Here is a 20,580-nt window from a genome sequence, read left to right on the forward strand (position 1 = left end):
TCTCTTGATTGTTGTTGTCCTCTTTTTTTAAAACTCCTTTTCTCTGCTCCCTACGACTCCCATGACCCTCTTTCCCTCCATCTTTCCAACCTATTTTCATTTCCTGTTGTCTGTTTATCCATTCCCATCCTCTCTTTCAGCTCCCTTGCTTCCACTTTCCTATTTCTTCCTCCCCATACCCCCCTTCTTCCTCCTCCTCCTCCTCCTCCCCCTCCTCCTCTCAGCTCCTCTTCCTCCTCCTGGCCCAAAACAGACGCTTAAATAACGAGCTGGGTGTCAGTCAAACCGCCAGAGAGCTTCATTAGAGGAGGAGAGCGCACAGGATCAAATTACACGCCCAGTTGTCTTTTGTGCGATTGTGTGTGTGTGTTTGCAGGGGATTGGGTGGGGTCGGCGGCGGTGATGGTGGCGGTGAAGGCAGAGAGGAAGTAAACACACGTTCTGGAATGACGCAGCTGTGTGGCGGATTAGCGTGTAACACACATCTTTTGTGTGTGTGTGTGTGTGTGTGTGCTGTTTTCTCCAATCAGAGAGAAAAACAAAAGCAAACTATTTTGCCTAATTATTCACAGCCACAGTCATCGTCTCTTTCTTTTCCTGCCGCTTCTTCTCCGCCGGCGTCTCGTTCTGCACTGGATCTTGTTTTTTGATCTGAGCTGATTTACCTGCTGTGAATACCATCCGGCGTAGCTTTAGACTGATACTATAGAGGATCATTAAAAATCAATATCATCCAGTGCTGTTATGAGAAAATGATGCAGACTTTTCATCATAGCAGAACATTTTATCCCTTTTCTTCCTGCACTACCAAAGTACCATGTAGTTATTTAGAGGTTACATCGACAAAAAAACAATAATAAATAAAAAGGAAAAGAGTTACTTAAAGGACCACATCAGTGGTCGGACTTGATTCAGCCCATTAAAGTTGCATATTCTTTACAATCCTGCTGCATATCTTCCCAGTATAAAAGTGTTTAAATGGGTTTCCATTTACCATTAGATGCAGTTCATTTCATTACAGAATGAAAATCAACTCACAGAGACTTAAAGCTTGCTCCATTCATGTGATCCATCACTGGGAACATTTGTCACTGTTGTGTTTTTGTTGTTGCACAAACAAAGATATATTTCAGAAGAGTCCAAAACTCACAGCTGATGTATTATTTGGTAAAAAAAATATTTTATTTGTCCTCTGAAATAGATGCAATTTTACTGACACACAACACTTCATTCAAAAAACACCCAAATTAAAGCGAATCTCAACAACTACTCAGAGAACTGCATCTACACGAAGAATTTTCTCTACTCCAGAAATAATAATCAAATCCAACAATATAACAAATTATAATGGTTCATGAACTGTGCAGCCACACCTGCTGATGCATTATGGAACCTATAAATGTTTATGAGACGCTCTATTATTAGAGCCTTTGGTCATTAACACTTAGTAGTTCTGTAATATTTAGCGTTATCTGTGATTAGAATCCCGATCATTAAAGGTGCATTGTCATTAAATATGAGTGTTCTTGTAATGGTAAATGGATCAAACCGGTGAAAAAGTGCCCCCCCCCCCCCCCTCACTATCTCTCCATGCTGGAAGACATACTGTAAGGGGCGGGGGGGGGGGCATTGATGGTTTTCAGAGCACGATATTCATCCTTTTCCTGTTAACTCTGCCTCAGATGAGAAATAGGTGCTGCTATTTTAAGATCGGCCCTTATTTAAACCCCCCCCCTCCCTCGCTTGATCTGTCGCTCTGTCGCCAAAGGGTTTAGTTTAATGACCCTCCTCGGCCGTAGATCTGAGCCGCGTCACATCTCTCCTTTCCAATTTCCCTTTTTCCCTCCCTTTATTTCTCCCTCTCCCTCTCTACCCACCAACTTGCCCCCCCCCCCGCCCCCGCCCCCGCCCCCCCCTCCCCCCCTTGCTGCCAAACACACAAAAAACACCACCACTAACACTACTCCAGTGTTAGCCAAAGCTAAAAGGCCTGTTGATGTAGTCTGTGTTTGGCCTGAAGCCTGGAGATACACAGCATGCCTCAGTGAGGATGAGGCAGAGGGAGTGAAGGCTAAGAAAGAAAGAGAATGAAAAGATGAACAGCTGTACCTTTGTATCGGTCCAGAGAGGTCGCTGGCGTCCTGCCTGCAAGACAAGAAGAAAAAGAGAAGACTTGTGAAAGTTGTGAACAATATAACACTCAAAAGCAGATACGTTACCAAAGGTAAGCATCTCTTTCTAAGCTGCAGCTGTCAGCGCGGCCACACACAGCTTCTGTGACTACATTATTTTAAACATAAAGCCACATATCGACATGTACAGTATTGTTTATGTCCCCACACCAGTGTTTCCTAACCACCTCCCCCCCTCCCACACTGCCTGCCTCCAAACTGAATATACGGCACTGCAGTTTAGCTACTTTTTTTAACAGTGGAAGTAAAACAGTTGGGCGCCGATGAAGACAGTGTTTCTGGAAATATGATACAAATCACAAAAGATACTGGCAAAACAAAACACGCACACACACACACCGAGCCATCTAAATAGTAAATTGGTCTCGTCTGTCCTTGGAAACAGTGGAGAAACTTGTTCGTTCCACTGGGTTTTCTCCATAATTCCCTGCTGTTTCCTCTTTCTCTCTCCTTCCCTTTTTGTTTTATCCCTTCCTCCAATCCTCAGTTCCTCTTCCACTGCATGTAAATAAATTGGTCCCCAGGCCCAACCACCAGACACTGTGTGTGTGTGTGTGTGTGTGTGTGTGTGTGAGCTGGTATTACACTCAATGCAACACAGACACACACAAACATGCAACCCTCCAGAGCTCAGAGCTGCACTGAATTAGCCCGGGTTTCATGTCACAGAGGTAAATAAAATAATAATGAATTAACAGTGCTGTCATTAATAACCTGTGTGTGTGTGTGTGTGAGAGAGAGAGAGAGAGAGAGTGTGTGTGTGTGTGTGTGTGTGTGTGTGTGTGTATTATGATGAAATGCTGAGAAAAAACTCCTTGCTCCTCCTCAACACGGTGGCCAATCACTGCTATCATCACTCTTTGCATTTCAAAGACACACTCTTGTCTGTTTCATCTTCAACCACAGAACACTCCTCCTGTTATCCTGCTACACACACACACACACACTCACACACACACTCACACACACACACACACACACACACACACACACACACACACACACACACACGATAGCCACCTCCGCTTCAGTCCATTTTCCCAATGCCATGAATTATGAACAAGGGTAAATGGAACATCAAACACACACTGCTCGCACTAACAGGTTTACACACTACACACACACACACACACACACAAAGACGACACTCATAGAACTCCACCACACACACCATCCCTCATAGTTTTTAATCTGCATACATATATACACGCAAAACGTTTACCCTCCACGGTTCTTATTACTTATTAACTTGCATTTAACAGCTGGATGTTAAAACATTCGCTGCAGCTTAAATGGAACAGAAACAGTTATAAAGACCCTAATAAAACTTAATTAGAGCAACTTTATGGGTACGACGACACTAAAGACACAGTCCAACAACCGAGAGCTCCTCTTCTTTAGTCGAGGATGATGAAATCTGACGATCCAGTGCGATCTTATGTCAGAGGCTCAAATCTATAAGTTTGGGATTTTGCCGGTTCTGTGTCTAAATGTGATTTAACCTGAAAGAATGTTCATTTAAGAAGTCATTTAGTCTCATGTTCAGTTAGAAAGTCATTTTAGGATGACATAAGTCCACTTGTTGCAGGAGGAAGTGACATTTGGAACTATGGTACTATCAGCACTCGTTAGTGTGGTTTGTTTTTGCCCTGCTGCTCCCAGAGATGACCCATCAGACTTTCCTTTTCTGTTGACTTTCTTCACGATGGCTATCTCTGCTAATGCTAACTGCCCCAATCTTATAAAAATCTCAAAAGAATTCACAATGTGTCTGGAGTGTCTCCTTAAACACAACAGTACAGTAACTTTGTCATGTTAGCCCAGTTCTGCGTTTTCCCAAGACCCTTTAAAATCCAATTGAATTACCTCCAAAATGTTCTGGCACAAGGTCTAAAACAAGGCTGTTTGTCTTAGTCTTGTCTTCATAACAACTTGACATTTTGAGATAAACGGTTTTAATAGGACATTTGTTTGGTTGGAAATGTCTTGAAAAGCCTTTCCAGAAATCTAAATTACTGTGGGAACTTCTAAAGTCGCACAAGAGACCACTTTAGGTCTGGACGGTCAGTTACCCTTTCAGCGTTTTCCTCTGAACAGAATCTTATCAGCTGCCTCACTACAGAGCCACTTAAAAAAATAAACATGTCTCTTTGCAAAGCAAGTGATGATTTTGCTGAAAACAAAAAAGCTTTTAGGTCTGATTTGAGTATCAGTTGCCCCTTGTTGGTCGGCATAAGTCGAGCCGACAAGATTTTGGGTCAGAATTGATCACTGGGATGGAAACAGATGGGAAAACAGCGTCCAGGTGGAAACGAGCCAGACTTATGCTTCACGACGGACAGCTTTTTGGCGGCGCGCGTGAACCTGAGCACAAACTCCTGCAGGCCTTGCGCTGCTGCGGGCCTGCAGGAGACGCAAAACGAAGCTGAAACGTGAGGGACTCCTCGGGCGACAGTGCCAGAGCCGCCGCAAAGACGGAGCAGGTGGCAGGCCCCGGCGAGTAACACGGCATATTTGGACGCAAACACACACACACACACACACTCTGCATTAGTGCTACATGAAGGGAGACACTGTGAGCCCGCTGCCACGGCACTTCTAAACACCGTCGATGATGGAGAGCATTCCCACGTTGGAGCTTTTAAAGAGATTTCCCCGTCTGTCTCTCCGTCTCTTATAACACACACGAGCAGATATTGGAAGTGACACGGATGCTTCTGTTGTGCCGTGAAACACGAGCTACTGTAACTCTTACGGGATTGGTGTTAATCCATTATCAATGACACAAGAAACCCGGTTACATAAGGAAATCAGAGAACGAGTTCGCTCGCACTGCAGTAACCTGGTTACTGCAAATCCTGCGTTTACATGCATCGTGTATGTGGACTTGTAGGTTGTAGTCAACATATCGAAGCTCAGACTCAAATATACGCTCAGTTTCCAGTTTGTTTCTCACACCTAGCTAAAAATAATGCAGTCTAATACAACAGACCTGCAGTAAATCCTCCCTTCCTGAAGGTTGTAATGTGTTAGAGAGGTCTGGAGTCAACTTCATGGTCATTTTGGAGGCTAAATAACAGGAACGCCCCTCTGTATAATGCATCATAACCTTCATGAGGGGAGGATTTAATGCAGGACTGCTGTATTAAGACTAGTTGTACCTCACTAGTTGTAATCCACACGTTTACAATAACAAGCTGGAACTTTTTCTTTTTTGCTGAATACATTACTTAAATTAACAATCTATTAACAAAATTGTTGTCAAATACTTTTGCGCTGATTGACTGATCGATTAATTTGGTCAATTTGACAGTCGATCGTCCTAAAAGCCCCGAGAGCGTCTCCAGCTCAGAGCCTCTCTTCCTCTTCCAAAATGGTTTTCTCCCCTCTGTCATCCTCCTCTCTGCAGCCCATCTGTGTCGTTCTAACACTCTGTTTTTAACACTTTTAACACCTGCCATCCTGCCTTTCACATGTACACAACTCGCTTCACATACCGCACCCGCAATCCCCAACCAATCAACACATCCGAACACACACATCTTTAAACACAGATAAATACACTAACACACTTGACTTTCACACCCTTCGACTTCCCACTTCTTTCTTCGTCTTAATCTTATCTCCATCGCAGGTGTGTGTGTGTGTGTGTGTGTTAGTATTTGTGTGTGTGAGACAGCCATTCTGCTAAACTGTGCCAGGTCTTAAGATGATGTCAGATGTGGGCTGCTGGCCCACCTCCAGATGGATCTAAACTCTCCCATTGGAGAATGAGTCTCGTAGATGGCCGTTGCCAAGCGCCGAAGGGAAGGAAGAGGATTGGATGAAATCGAGACCTGAGCGACACCAGTGAGCTGCCATTTCATTAATCATCCTCTGACTGATGCTGCATTCATAGTGTATGCTGGTGTATCAGGAAAGACACAACTCGGAGTGACTCAACGGTTAATAAAAGCACTGACTCATGTATTCATGGATGTGAAACTGTTAAGATCAAAGGATTTTTAACTCACACAGCGATATTCTGCCCCAAAGTCTACCTGGAGGCGGAAAAGGAGCCGTGGCCAACTTGAAATCAGCCAGTAACAATAGATTTTAATGGTCACAGGGAAAAAAAAACACTCAAATGTCAATAGAAACTACTCCACTTCTTCACTGTCTATCTGCACACTCAGTATGTACCAAGCATATCATGGGTTTGCCCAAGAAAATGGCTGAATGGACTGCTTTTTGTGTCACGCTATCATCCTCCTGGAAGGCCTGAAGCTCTGCCGGCAGCAGCGCATTCAGCCATACGTCGGCAAAACTATTATTTGTTTGAACATTCTGAGCGTGTGGACGGACAGCGACTTCTCTGAGCCGCAGGAGCGATTTGAGAGGTTTTATTTTACAATGTAAAAACTTGTCAGCGCTGGAAACTGTAACCGACATGAAGTCAAGCTGACTGCCTCCATTCACCATCAACAAGGAAACAACAAACTTTCAACAGCCTCCTGTCAGAGCGAAAAGGGGAAAGAGTGGTTGAGGCTCAGAAGTAGGGCTGCAAAACCATCATTTTTTTCTATACTTTAGTTTGGAGAATTCAAACCTAGTCTCATGGTTTATATCCTGAAACATCTGATCGACATTTCATGCCAACGACTTGCTTGATGCTATGGCCACATTTTGCCTTGTAGGTTCAATACACAGGCCTACACACACAAAAGACAGATTTTGGGTGACGTCTCAGTGTAACACAGATTTATGTACTGAATGACAGGATTGAGCCGACAAATAATGATTCGGTTTGTTTTATTTTAAAGCAAAATCTGTAAAAACATTCCATTGGTTAACACATGCTAATGCAGCCTTGGCATTTCATAATGAAAAGCACAACGTGAGGATTGTTGTTTCAGAGTGAAAACTATAGAAAATCAGTGCAATAATAAACTAGTATCTGCTGTGCAGTTTGATTCAGGCCATTATGCTGTGATATACATGTGTGAGCCATAAAAAGGATCTGAAAGTTCCCCAGCAGGCTTCATTTACTGTGTGTGTGTGTGTGTGTGCACACAAGTGAGTGCACGTGTGTTAGCAGGGATGCATGCGTTCATGCATGCATGTGTGACATATTGAGGACATTTAAATGCAGCGAGAGAAATGACCTGAGTCGTAAAAGGGTAGACTAAAGGGAGAAGTGGTAGTAGTGTGTAAGGCCTCATTTACCTTGTGATATTCAAAGGGTATTCAGGCTGGTCGCAGCACGCTCACACACACACACACACACACACACACACACACACACACACACACACACTGCAAATTGTACAACAACCTAAACCCAGTGAAGGAGAGACTCCTGAATCATCCATCACGCCCCTGGGAGAGGAGAGAGGACCTCCCTCCTTTTTGTCTTCCTCCTCCTCCTCCTCTTTAATAATAACCCCCCTCCTCCCACCTCCCCCGCCTCCCTTTCTCTTTCCCCATTTAATAACAGCGCAACAGATCAGCTCCATTAGCCCAGACCTCCTCACACATGCAAATGAAGCCGGCGTTATGGAGGCACGCGTCACGCATTACTGATGCCGCCCTCCCCGACCCGTCACTGCTCCAAACACAATAAACTCTGCATGTGTGTGTGTGTGTGTGTGTCAGAGAGAGACAGGGTTGTGCATGTGTGTGTTACAACAGTGGTTAAATTGAGATGCATTAAGGTTGTGATTGGGGCGACGGATACGATGCCAGTGTGTGTGTGGAGCCAAGAGGGAGGCCATTACCGGGTGGCCGGATGATAAGATCATGCAAAGTGAACAGGGTGGCGAAGGCTGGGGGTGATGGGATAGAGGGAAAAATGAGATGTGAGAAGTAGGGCTAGATGAAGGATATTCAACATAACAGTTGATTGTGATCTTATCTGCTGTTTCAGACACAATTAGTTTTATTTTTCATCAATGTAAAACATTTCCAAGGCCTCCACTCCTGGTGTGACTTCTATAAGTACAGAAGTCTCAGGAAGGACGAAGCCAACGACAGTTAAGTTATATAAATATACATTTCTTACGAACCTGTTGAAGGGTTGCGGTTTTTCCGATGTAGCTAACAGAACTGCACATTTTAACAAGCTAGCGAGTTTCAGGTCAAATCACAAAACACATTTTTGTGTCTGTGTATGTCTCAAAAGTTATTACAAGCCATTTCAGTAAACATGAATGTGCATTCATGACATTTTAGTTAACTCATGCATATTTCATACAACACAACAGTATTAAGAGCTGTTCTGACCGTTAGTAGCAACTCCGACTGTAGCGCTAACTTGTAACATGCCACAAATGACTTGGGAAGGACGTGGAAATGGACGGCTGGTTGTACAAAGAGTGAGACTTTTGCACAGTTTGCGTCCTGACTCCTGCCTACATTGGTTTCTTCTAATCTTTCCTTGAGTGCTTTTTGTTCCCTAAACTTAACCAGACCTCATCAGGAGAAGTAACAGGTGGAAAAATGCTCAGATGCATTACCTTTAGTTATGAAATGATTATGTTGCAGAACATGTATGCAATAATACCCTCTAAGGTGGTTTAATATAACAGATGAGGCGGGGGAGAGTCTGCCATCCATGTCTATTATTTTCTATTTCCGGACACCTTGAAGTATAATTGTGTGCTTATATCACGGCCACTTTCAAAGGAAAATCAGGTAGGCTGTGTTCAAATCATCATCCATTTGGTTAGGTCTGTTTCAGTGAGAGTTATTACCTGGAAACGCAGCAATACAAAGATGTGTTGTTGTTTAATATGCTTTGCGAATCGTATCTAGAACAGTGGTTATACTGTTGGTGGTTAACCCAGATGTTGGTGTCTCGATTCTGTCAGTTAATTGTTTCATTTAATTGTACCGCAGACCCCATCAAAAATCAGGTGTGACTGTTCTTGAAAACACCTGCCTACTTTATCCAAAGCATCCAAACAACTGGAGGTCTGACTGGATGCATCGCGGAGGGTGTGGTGTCGGACGGATGAGGATCAGGATCAGGTGAAAACAATCGGATGCCAAAATGTAGACATGAAGAAGAAGATATTTAAATATTCTCCTTTGATTACAGGCCTGTGGTGCTTATATCTCTTTGTAAAGATGTTGATAGAGAGACTAATAGGGAACCTCAATCACATCCTTGACGGATGTGCAACATAATTGAGCTGAAATGATGGTTTGTCATAATTGGAAATAATTAAGGCTCTTTTGTGGCGACGTTGCTCCATCTGAAGCTTTGATTAGCAGGTTCAATACCAGGACCTTGCTTTTGTCCACTTGAGAAACGGAAATCAGTCATGTCCTCCTCCGCCCTCTTGTTGCTGCTCTTTCAAAACTACGGATTTGATGAATAAACTTCGGTTCCCTAAACAATTATTCCTGGCAGCCGGTCGGCGGTTACTTAGCGCAAAGGCCCCGGTGACAAGGTGCCTCATAAAAGGCCACCATATCAGATCTATTGCTGTCCATGTGAATGAGGACCGATAAAAGAAGCCGGGGAATAAATCAATATAATGAATGCCAGTTCATCAGATTGGGGGGTAGCTCAGACGGCGGAATCTCAACCACTAATCTCTTTAAGAGTCTGATATTACATTTTAATCCCAGTCTGATTCCTTCACTCTTTCGTTCAGGCTGTCTGCCGATGTCTGTCAAGGAGGGAGGGGAAGAGGACAGTAAACAGAGAAAGAGAGGTATCAAAATAGAGAGGAAATCAGGTGGATTAAAGGGAGGGAAAGAGCAGACGCCAGACAGAAAAGAAAGGGAGAAAGGTGGAAGGAAAGCAGTGGAGGAGGAGAAATGGTTGGTTTATGGAGCGTCGTGGCACGCTGCCATTTCAAGTCTGAATTTACAGTGCGAGGTGATGGACTGTGAGAGACGACGAGGCAATAAAGTGATGTCGATGAGAACTGAGGACAAATTGATATGATCATAACATGTCGCATTAAAGACAGGCCTGCCATCCATCATCATGATAAAAGGCCTCCTTCATTCTAACACTAACACCACTGCCATTGATCTCAATGCTTCACTTAGCCAACCGCTAACCATTTATGATAACTATCATTATCCAGTTATGGGGATGGTGACGATCTATCAGCGCCATCGTAGTTGAGGAGTCCACAATGAAAAGATAACCCTCGCTAATTTGTTGCACTGACAAGCCCGGATCATGGAGGGAAATTAAGAAGAAAAGACAATTATCTCCCTCAGTTTTTCCTCATTATGTCGTAGAATAATATGACGGTGATGAAATGACAAAGTGGGAGGAGACGTCGTGTGATTTGAAGCGAAACGTCAAACTTGAGGAGGAAAACACGCGTCGCCAGGAAGCAAAACTCCTCGTCACTACGAGTTTTTGCTGTTAGCAGAAGGACGGAGCGCTAATGCCTTCGGAGAGAGGCGGCGAGAGAGCAGAGGAAAAGCTGCATTGACGAGAACGCCAAACATGCTTTTAAATCACCCGTGAGCAAATCAGTAAATCAATATCAATTAGGCTGTGAAAGAGCCCAAATGGACAACTGGCTTTGTTTTAACTAATGAAGTCTGTGGAGAATCCAATCAGTCCTGCCCCCCCCCCCCCCCTCCCATCTCCTCATTACCACCATGACAATGTGGAAAAAAGGCACACAGATACACAAACTCAGAGGCACTTACTGTTGTAGATTTAGAACAATTAGCATTAGTGATTTCTTGAAAATCTTACATTGCCAGCTGCTGTCATTGACCTTTTATATGATGAATATTATGCAGTTTGATTGAATATTGATCCTAACAAACCACGCCTCAACGAGGCATCCATGTGCATTTCACTTGTCTCCTGCAAAACATTTCCAAACACAAATTATGGTAATCAATAGTTCTGAAAAGTTTTAGAATGTTTAAAATTAATTGACGGACTATTTCTCGGTTGCCTGGCAACATCATGGTGAGAAAGAAATAGTCCCACGTGTAAACCCCAGTTTAGCTGCAGTTTGTTTGTTTTTTAACAGATTTAACAAACGAGTCCAGAGTTAATGGCAGGCAGATTTTGTTACCTTCAGACTGAGCCTGGCTAGCTGTTTCCCCCTGTTTCCAGTCTTTGTGCTAAGCTAAGCTAACCTGCTGCTGGCTGCGGTATCAATTATAGCTTCTCCAGTGTGAGGATTTGCCACTTCTTCCGTTATATCTTTATATATATTGGGTTTTTTAAATTCTGGTCAAACAAACCTAACCATCTGAAGACATCACCGGAGGTTCTGGAGACCTATTGTGGGGATTTGTCCTCATCTTCTGACATTTGATGGACTAAATGATACGTTAGTTGAACCATTCCAGTTTACTATAACTCGGATCTCAGCTTTGGCAGTCATTTCTGTTGGTTAATAGCTGAGATCAGATCAGAACATGGCAACATCGCCACAAAGAGTCCAATGAGGTAAAAAAACGATCAGACAGGTCGGAGAAAAGCCAACAGTTCAGCCCGATTACACCGGAAGTACTAACTCAAAGTTGAATCAGGAAGTCGATCTGTACTCTGTGATGGATGTTTACGAGATACAAAGCCAACCGGTATGATCTTCTTCTGAGATCCCAGTGAAAAAACATGACATACAGCCAAAAGCTATGAAAATACGATCCCAGCTGTAACGAACTAGCTACCGTTTAACCAACTGCAAGAACAGAAGTTGTTGAAAGTAAGTCATTGCTACAGTGATTTGGATATAGTTTTCACTGAGTGATAAACACACGCTACCACATTCCTAAATACACACACACACACACACACACACACACACACCATCCCTGGCAGGCAGCATGCGGCGAGGCTGCTCAGGGTTGCCATATCATTTTAAACATCCATCAGCTCAGCAGAGATATCATATTAGCTCCTCATCTGCATACGGCGCCGACAGAATGACAAACGAGAGAGGGAGCGCTCTCTCCTCCTAGCCTTTCCGTTGCATCTCTTACATGGCTGCCTTCAACCCCCCCCCCCTGCCCTCACCCACCCCCGGCTCCCCCCTTTGCTCCCTCTATCTCCTTATCCCTCCCTTCTAACCTCCTAAATTGGATCACCACTGCCGGCAGCGCGTGTGTGAAAGTGTGTGCGCGCATTGTTGCAGTGTAATCACATCTTTTAAATGGAAAAAGGGATGAATCTCAGGAGGAACAATGACCACTGGACCCATATCTGACTCCACAGTCCCCCGATTGGCACTCTTTGAATCTCTGTATACTCCATCACACTCACTTTCACTGAGCAATCGAAGACTCCTGCAAACTTTTCTACCTTCCACCTCCTGCCTGTTTTACTCTCCAACTTTCTGCCAACAACTCCTCAAACTTTTTAAACCTTGTGCTGCTGTAGTTTTATACTTTCAGCCACATTTTTACCCTGTTAGCTGTTCCAATTTTCTCCGCTTGGCCCAGCATTTATAAGGTTTTAACCCCGTGATCCTGGTTTGGTATTAGACCGCAGAACCAGCTGTGTTTACATATGTCAGCAGTAGTCTGAGCAAGACTTTGCTATTTAGCATTTCATAATTGTATAAAGTGAGACCATCCCCAATTACCCTGTTTATGATGTGACAAGGTCATTCAAGTCATGGAAAATCAAATAAAAAGAGACTGATTTTCCATAAATTTCAAACTGTGTCAGTGGCCATACACTAGTGATGTCAAAGCAGATGTTTTTCATTAGCTGTAACACCTGTTACAGTGACATCACTGAACGGGCGTGGCTTCGAGCGCAACATTTCAACAAATCAGTCAATGAAATGAACACTTTTACCTCCTTTAATGGCGATGTCATCCTGCACTGGAAGGCGTGAACATAAAATCTAAGCAATAAAAGAATCACGCCTGTCGCTTTTCCTATCAGACAATCCTCTCCCTTCTTCACTTATATGTCACTGCTTTACACTTTTAGAGTGATTGCTCACTATGCAACTAAAATCCAGTTTAACAGGAATGACATCAAATTAAGGAAGCAAACAGGCCATTTCCTGCTGTCTTTAATAGCTTTTTCTACTTTTTGTATTCAGTCTTGCAAGGTAAAAATGATCAGTGTGTCTTTTACTGCTTTACTGCTAGTGATTTACTGATTTTAATGCACCTTTACTCGACACTAACAATGCCCCAAATCGCTGCTTGTGGTGGGTTGTTTTCCCAAAATGCAGCTTCTCAGGCGCTGGCAGCTATAACTAATGCCGGTGTTTTATCGTTTGTTTTTAATATATGTGGCGAGGACTCCCTGGAAAGCGTTATTGATAATGATGAAATAAAGTAAATTGAAATAGAAATCGAGTTTGCTAATGACATTGACTCTCTGCTTAAATGGCCTGTCAGAACACAGGTGCTTTGGCAATTACAAAAAAAACTGTGGGAACACTTTAAATAAAAGATATGAATCATCTTTGAAAATCTCTTTTTAAAACGTACATTTATCAGACAGCATATCCTATTTTACTTGATTCTATCTGAGATCATTTCCTCACTTTTATTTCTTATCTGGTCCAGTTTAATGTCTTCTATTTATTCTACTAGTAGTACTACGAGATAAACTTCGTAACATCTTCACAAAGCTTGTCTTTGTAAAGCTCTGAAATGACCTCCTGAGCTCTACATTCTCTCTCTTTCCTCTCCCCCACATGTTGAGCGAAAAAGGGCCAATAGGAGGGGGTAGCTCGTGCCCCCACCCCACCCTCCAAGACACAGACATAACGACACTTGAGAGTGTACAGGCGATATCATAGAAAACTAGCACCACAGTCAGGAACACACTGGTACACAGCACCGAGACAATGGCTCCGGATGCTGCAACACAACGGAGAGAGAGAGAGGGATGAATGCAGTAGTATCCTCAGATCTGAAGGCAAATCCCCCTTGGTGGTAGTTCTGCTCGAGCGGCTGGCACTGACACATGAATATTTCATACTGTTGATGTTTAAATCCCATCATTTGTGATGTGGCGTGTGAGCGTGCGGGGAGATTCATTGAAAGGAGGAAGAAGAAGAAGAAGAATGTATGTGTGAGAGAGAGAGAGAGAGAAAGGGAGTGAGTTGATCTATAATGCATAGTTTCAGTAAGTTCACTTGTGATGCGGTCTATTGCATCTGTATTTCAGTATTGTGAAAGGAGTGGACGTGTTGGCGCGTGTGTTCGAGTGCGTGTGCGCCTTGAAGCGCAGATTGCCCCCGTGTTAGCTCATCCATATGCAACTCAGGCCGCGACACATAAAAACACGAGCGACATGCATACACACATGAATACACGTCCATACATTGACATGCAGAAGAGCTTTCGCGGCTCGAGGTCAAGTCAGACGCCGTGAAGCCAATTAGTCGACCGGTTTCAGAAACTAGTTCACAATCTAGTTTCTGGAGCACAAAACTAGAACACAAAGGCCTCATTTTCAGCAGGCAGGAGGCGACCTGAGACACCGAGACGTCGCCGAGGACGAACATCACCTGGAGTTTATCCGGTCGGACCTCATCAGCGTCCATTTAGCTGATTGAAGCTCTGGTCAGTGAGAGTTTGATTTCCTATTCAGCCTCTCCGATGGGTGACTTCTCCTTTAAGACATCTTTAGCTCCAAAGATGTCGACCTTTTGCTTTTTAACCAACCGTAGTCACATTTTAGAAGTTTGTCGACTTTTGACCGACAAACAATCAAAACGGTGCTTACAACGATATTCACAGTGACAGAAAAATTGTTTCATAGTTTTGTTTGTCCTTGTGAAATTAATGGAACAAAAGTCCTGGCTTCTGACTAGTTATTTCAGAAGAAGTCAGGTACCTCAAAGTGTTCAATAAGTGCTAGTTTTTTTTAAGGTTGGCCACAATATAAATACATGGCGTCAGTATTCTGTCACTTCCTCATGCGATTCGTGTGGCGTTGCTGCGGTAAAATGAGTCTATTTCAAACGTTTGCTTTGGAAACAGATCCAAAGAACTAGAATGTGTTAGAGTTAAAGTTTTCCCCACACACAAAGTATATAATAGTATAATATTAAAAGTAATATGTAATAAAGGCATTGAGGATTGCAGCTTTCAAAATAAACCTTCAGCCAGCAGCCCAGCTGACGAGCCTTACATAACTTTAGGTTATATCCAATAGTCACTCATGTCGGACTATTAGAATAAAATAAAATAAAAATAAGAGTGTTTAGGGTTTAGGGGGTATCATTTCGTACGTATTGTTTATTTTATTGGTCTTGTTTTAGTCGCATCACTTGTGATGTACCTAACAATTAGTGAAGCAATTAGATTTTATTAGTAGCTTATGGTTTAATGAATAGATCAATTTATCTTCCCACTTGCGTCTCTCGCCGGGCTTGGGTCTACATTACAGAGCCATTCAAAGCAGACCGGAGCGTTTCTCTTCCAACTCGGCCCTCAGGCTCATTACTCCGTCTCTCACTAGTCCTCTTTCCATCTCCCCCTCAGTCTCTGCTGCTTTGTCTTTTTTCCAGGTAGGCAACATGATCAAACCCAGACTCTCCATTCTGACTTCCAAATACACAATTTCCCAGCTAATAGAGTGTACTCAGAAATGACTAATCGAATCGGAGCTACCAGGAAAATTAATTTACCATTATGTTCTTCCAAAATTGTAACAGGGAGGGCCGGCAACCTTGTGTAGTACCGCCGCAGGGGAAAGTAAACAATTAGAGACTCGGTGACTAATGAATTCTGTGATTAACGAGTGTGTCGGAGGTAAATCTCTACAAGACTGACACACACGCGCGAGCACGTATGTACAAACAGTTACACACTCAGAGTGAGGCGCTCCTTATCTATACACAGCATTCATGGTTGAAGTGAAATATTCCACACCTCTTCCAACCCCCCCCCCCCAACCACCAACCACCCATTCTTACCCTGCATGGTTAAGTGAAATAGCTGGCATTTCCACTCACAGATTGGGACTGATAGCACGCGTAAGCTCTAGCAGAGAGAGTGTGTGTGTGTGTGTTTACATGTAGAGGCAAGCAAGAGTGAGAATAAGGCTAGGTTGGAGTGTGTGTGTGTGTGTGTGTGTGGGGGGGGACCCAGATAAGGCAAATCTGGTTTGTATTACAGTCTCAGATAAAGAAAGAGAGTGGTGAGGGGAAGATAGCGGTTCACTGCGGCGGGATGGCACCTCAGTGGCAGCATGCACCCTTAAACCACCACCGCTGTGGCAACCACATCAGGAGAAACTCACCGTGTGCTCAAAGAGCTCACGTTTCTGATGAATTTGTCCCCCCTCCCACCAAAAAAAAAAAACACTGTGAAGTGTCACTGATACGCTCTGCCTCTATCAGCAAGGCTCTATCATATACAAAACCCAATGGGCCGAGTCCCATCTGGGATGCGGGTAATGACAAATATAGAGGGAACATTAGGATTAGATGGGTCTGTGTGTGTGTGTGTGTGTGTGTGTGTGTGTGCGTGTGTGCGTGTGTTGATGTGAATGTGCATCAAATCCCCAAAGCGAAGGCCACAGGCTTAATTGAAGGGTGTAGTGGCACCGTGATAGATAGAAAGAGACAGAGGAGACAAGTTGCATGTTGCTCTGTGCATGTGTGTGTGTGTGAGAGAGAGAGAGAGTCCCACAGTGGTGTAATGACTCCCCAAGGGAGCAGGACCCGGGGCTGAGACTCCCCTCTGACTCCCCCCCTGCCAACTGAGAGGAGGTATGGAGGAGGAGGAGGAGGAGGAGGAAGAGAGAGAAAGAGAGGCGATGGTGGCGACAGCTGTCGGCTCCTCGGGACAGTAATTGGTTGGCTGTGAGAATGAGTATACACACATTCACACACACACACACACACACACACACACACACACACACACACGCTCACATGCATGCACCTAGGGCTGCAGCTAAACCCACCACCCAAAAACTGACGGTGGCACTCCGAGATGGTCATTAGTCACATCCCACCTGGCACAAGCACTCTGCCACCCAACCCTGGAACCCACAGGGGTCTCCTGGTCGCACTGAGCAGGGGTTTGAGGATGAAGAGGCAGGGGTGAGGAGGGTGAGGTGGGCTTATTCAGCGTGACACCTCCAGTCACATCTCAGTAAACAAGCCTTCGAACCCCCACACCCGAAACCCAGAGCCGGAGTGACAGCTCCAAATCACACATGACAGCTTGACTGACAGGTCGGTATGGGCAGAGGGAGGGATGGAAATATGAAAAATAATAAGCTGTAATATTATCCAGACAGGAGAGAAGGGGAGGGGGGAGGGAGGGAGAACAGGTGATGTGAGGAGATGAGGGTGACAGGAATGGCTGCAGAAAAATAAAACTACATGTTGAAGCCATGACTTCCAACATGAAGAGCAGGAGAGTTTAAAACATACACATATATATATATATATATATATATATATATATATATACACATGTGTCTTACTGCGTGTGCAGAAATTGAGGCAAGGGGTTGGAAGCAAGAGCAGAAGGGTCTCTCTTTACAGTCAACTACTACATACAACTGTTTTTGTTTTTTATTACTGAGAAAGAAACTAAATATCTTGAAAGTCATTTGTGGTTATTACGACAATCAAAAATGGATGAAATGGGGGAAAAAATACAATTTTCAAAGCACCTACATCTGTAGTTTCTTTAGTTTTTTGACTTAAAGGGAGTCTTAGAATCAGAATCAGGACCTGATTTATGTTTACAAGAAACAGTTTGTGTTCTGGAGGCAACATTTTGTTAAAACTTTTCAAACTAATCTTTAGGTCCTTTTTAAAAAAGACCAGATTTTCAGTGATTTTTAAGCTGTTGTTACGTTTTTAAGCTTAAAATATTGATATTGGTATAATCCCTATAAGTCGGGCTCTACTATGCACAGACTGCATGTTTAACATCTATTTTCAAACTTAAAACTTTGTATACATCATGTGCACACGATAGTATTTCATGCATACTAATGAATTCATCTTGCCCCTTCATTAAACAGAGAACTGCACTTCAAATATGTCTTCTTCACTGTGACTACGAAAATTGGTGTTACTGTGCAGCAAAACCTTCCTCTCACGTACTTTGACAAAATGCTGTTTTCACACTGTATGACATGCTACTGAATGGATTATTTTTTATGTTTTTTTTTTCAGGCAGTGTGGAAAAGCCTTTGAAATATCACTGAGACCACCACCATGGTTTTAATATTAATGATAAAACATATCAATCATCATATCATCGTCTGTCTTACTGGGGGTGGATGATATGGCTGTCCTGTATCTCATTTTAAAAAAGGCCAGTGCTGGTGAACTGACATCAGTCAAACCCCAGATAATAAAGTAAGTGGAGCAAGAAACCAGTCCCTTTGTGGAGGGCGGGCGGTGGGACAGAAATAAAGAGGGCAGAGGAAGACGAAGGAGAGGCAAAAAGTGGAGGAAGAAGGGTTAAAAACGTGCGAAGAGGAGAGGAGAACAGGGGGGAAAATTCAATATATTTTTAATCTAGCGGATGTAATCAGATTATGCGTCTGCCAGGAGCGACGTATTTCATAAGGAATAACCAGTTTCGAGGAGGGAAGGGGAAGCGGAGTGGCGAGGAGGAGCGGTGGAGACGTGCACTTTGGCTGGCCGATCTACATCGACACTGACAGATTCTAATAAATGCGCTGGGAGGCGCCCGGAGAAACACAATGCCGTGTAATCATTTTATCATGACAAACCGGAATTCCAATGCTGTCCCATGTGAGCCCAGCCGGGGGAAAATTGAATTAACTGTGAATTGCTCATGCTTGGGGAATGGGGAAGAGGAAAACGGGGGACGAGGGGGGGGGGGGGGGGGGTGAGATAGACAGAGAGTAAGTAGAGGGAGGGAAAGAAGAGAGGAGGATTTGGCCTGCTTTAGTTTTGGCAGTGCTTCTGGACTCTTGGGGCTCAGCTGGTTTCATAGAGGAGCTCTGGTTTCAGCGGCTTCGAGCTAACGACGCTAACGCAGAGATCCAATCCTGATGCACTCGATCCCTGCATGAGTTAGCTGTGCAGAAAACACATTACACACTCGCTAAATGAGACGTGCGCGCCCTCAAGTATCCGAGGGAGGAAACTATTAAAAACAATCACGCACTTCTGCTAACACATGTTCAGCCACACTCGTGCTACACATCCAGGCGTTAGTGATGCTGCAGCATTCATTCCCTGAATGACAAGAATAAGCTGGTTTTAGGAAAAGTGGTGCTTTGGTGACCACAGAAGCCAAAGTTATCCTTGTGGCTTTGGTAAATTATTGTCTTCAGCTGCCACTCAAATTACTTTTTTTTTTGTAGTACTAGTAATGTACCACCACTTTTTTGCTGGTGGCTGAGTTCCTCTTGAGAAAGACAAGCATCAAACAGTCCTGTTACTTCTGTAACTAGTTACTTTCCCTTCAGAGCTCCATTCAAACATTACAAGCAATATCCAAACTAAGAGAAGAGACTTAGATATGTTTGGACAAACCCTACCCCACAGGGTGGTAGTAATGCACCTGAAGCTGTTTGATAAAGGTAAACAATCACATTTCAGTCTCTAAGGAAAATAGCTTCTTCGCTGCCTGTTTCACCCGAGACACATGAAGTGGCTAAGTATATACGGGGCTTCAGGCTAAAGTTACTAATGTTTTAAATGTCCCCAGCTGTAGAAAACAGGTTATGCTAACTTAAAAACAATGCGCTATTTTTGCTATGTATTTTGTTTTACATTACAAGCTAATTTCCTGCACAAAATCCCACATTAGGCCGCATATCCTTGAAGAATTACCATGACAACACTTAGCGCGAGAGCCACTGACGGTTCTTGTTCTCTCACTTTTAAGACAGTGCCAGACGGACACCATCATCAAAGACAACATTTGCTTAAGTGTAAGCATGAGGCCTTCTATCCACAGTTTATTAACTAAAAAGTAAATCCTCAAACATTTCTTTGAACCTGATTATTCGCACATACCTCATCTGAATTCTTAACTTTATTCTTAAATCCAAGCCCAATGTTGAAATTCAGAAAATGCCTCCGCTTTGATGAAATTTGCTCATCTTTTTCTTATCTCTGTGGAGGTATTTGGTCCTCTTGAGGACAGACCTAAAAGATCATACACACAGAAAGGGAACAGATTCTGCCCTGCTGCGGCCTGTGACTGTAGATTAGAGCCTGTCGGGGTGCCGGGGTCGCTACGGATACAACCCAGATGCTGCAGCTACGCAGCAGCGTGTCGCTGTGGAAACGGAAAGAGTTGACTGCTGAGAGATAAAGGGCTTGGTTCTTCCCCCTGCTGAACACATCCCAGAAAGAAAAATGAACACACACACACACATACTGTACATACCCATGCATGGAAATATATTGGTACTTGGGGTGTATGTGAAAAAGGAGCCTCTTCCTCTAATCCTTTAGACACCTACACGATCCCTCTTTTT

At 43.7% G+C, this 20,580-nt stretch overlaps 1 protein-coding gene across 2 annotated transcripts in view; it reads right to left on the reverse strand.

Moving 5' to 3' along the window:
* The window catches only part of celf2 (cugbp, Elav-like family member 2), a 163,452-nt gene that overhangs the window by 124,420 nt on the left and 18,452 nt on the right, over positions 1-20,580 (reverse strand). For both annotated transcript variants that reach the window (XM_070928808.1, XM_070928809.1), the window contains exon 2: positions 2,110-2,145. In XM_070928808.1, coding sequence (XP_070784909.1) covers positions 2,110-2,145 — 36 coding nt within the window. The remainder of the gene's footprint in view (positions 1-2,109; positions 2,146-20,580) is intronic.

Source organism: Enoplosus armatus, chromosome 22, assembly GCF_043641665.1.
Source record: "Enoplosus armatus isolate fEnoArm2 chromosome 22, fEnoArm2.hap1, whole genome shotgun sequence".
Classification (NCBI taxonomy): domain Eukaryota; kingdom Metazoa; phylum Chordata; class Actinopteri; order Centrarchiformes; family Enoplosidae; genus Enoplosus; species Enoplosus armatus.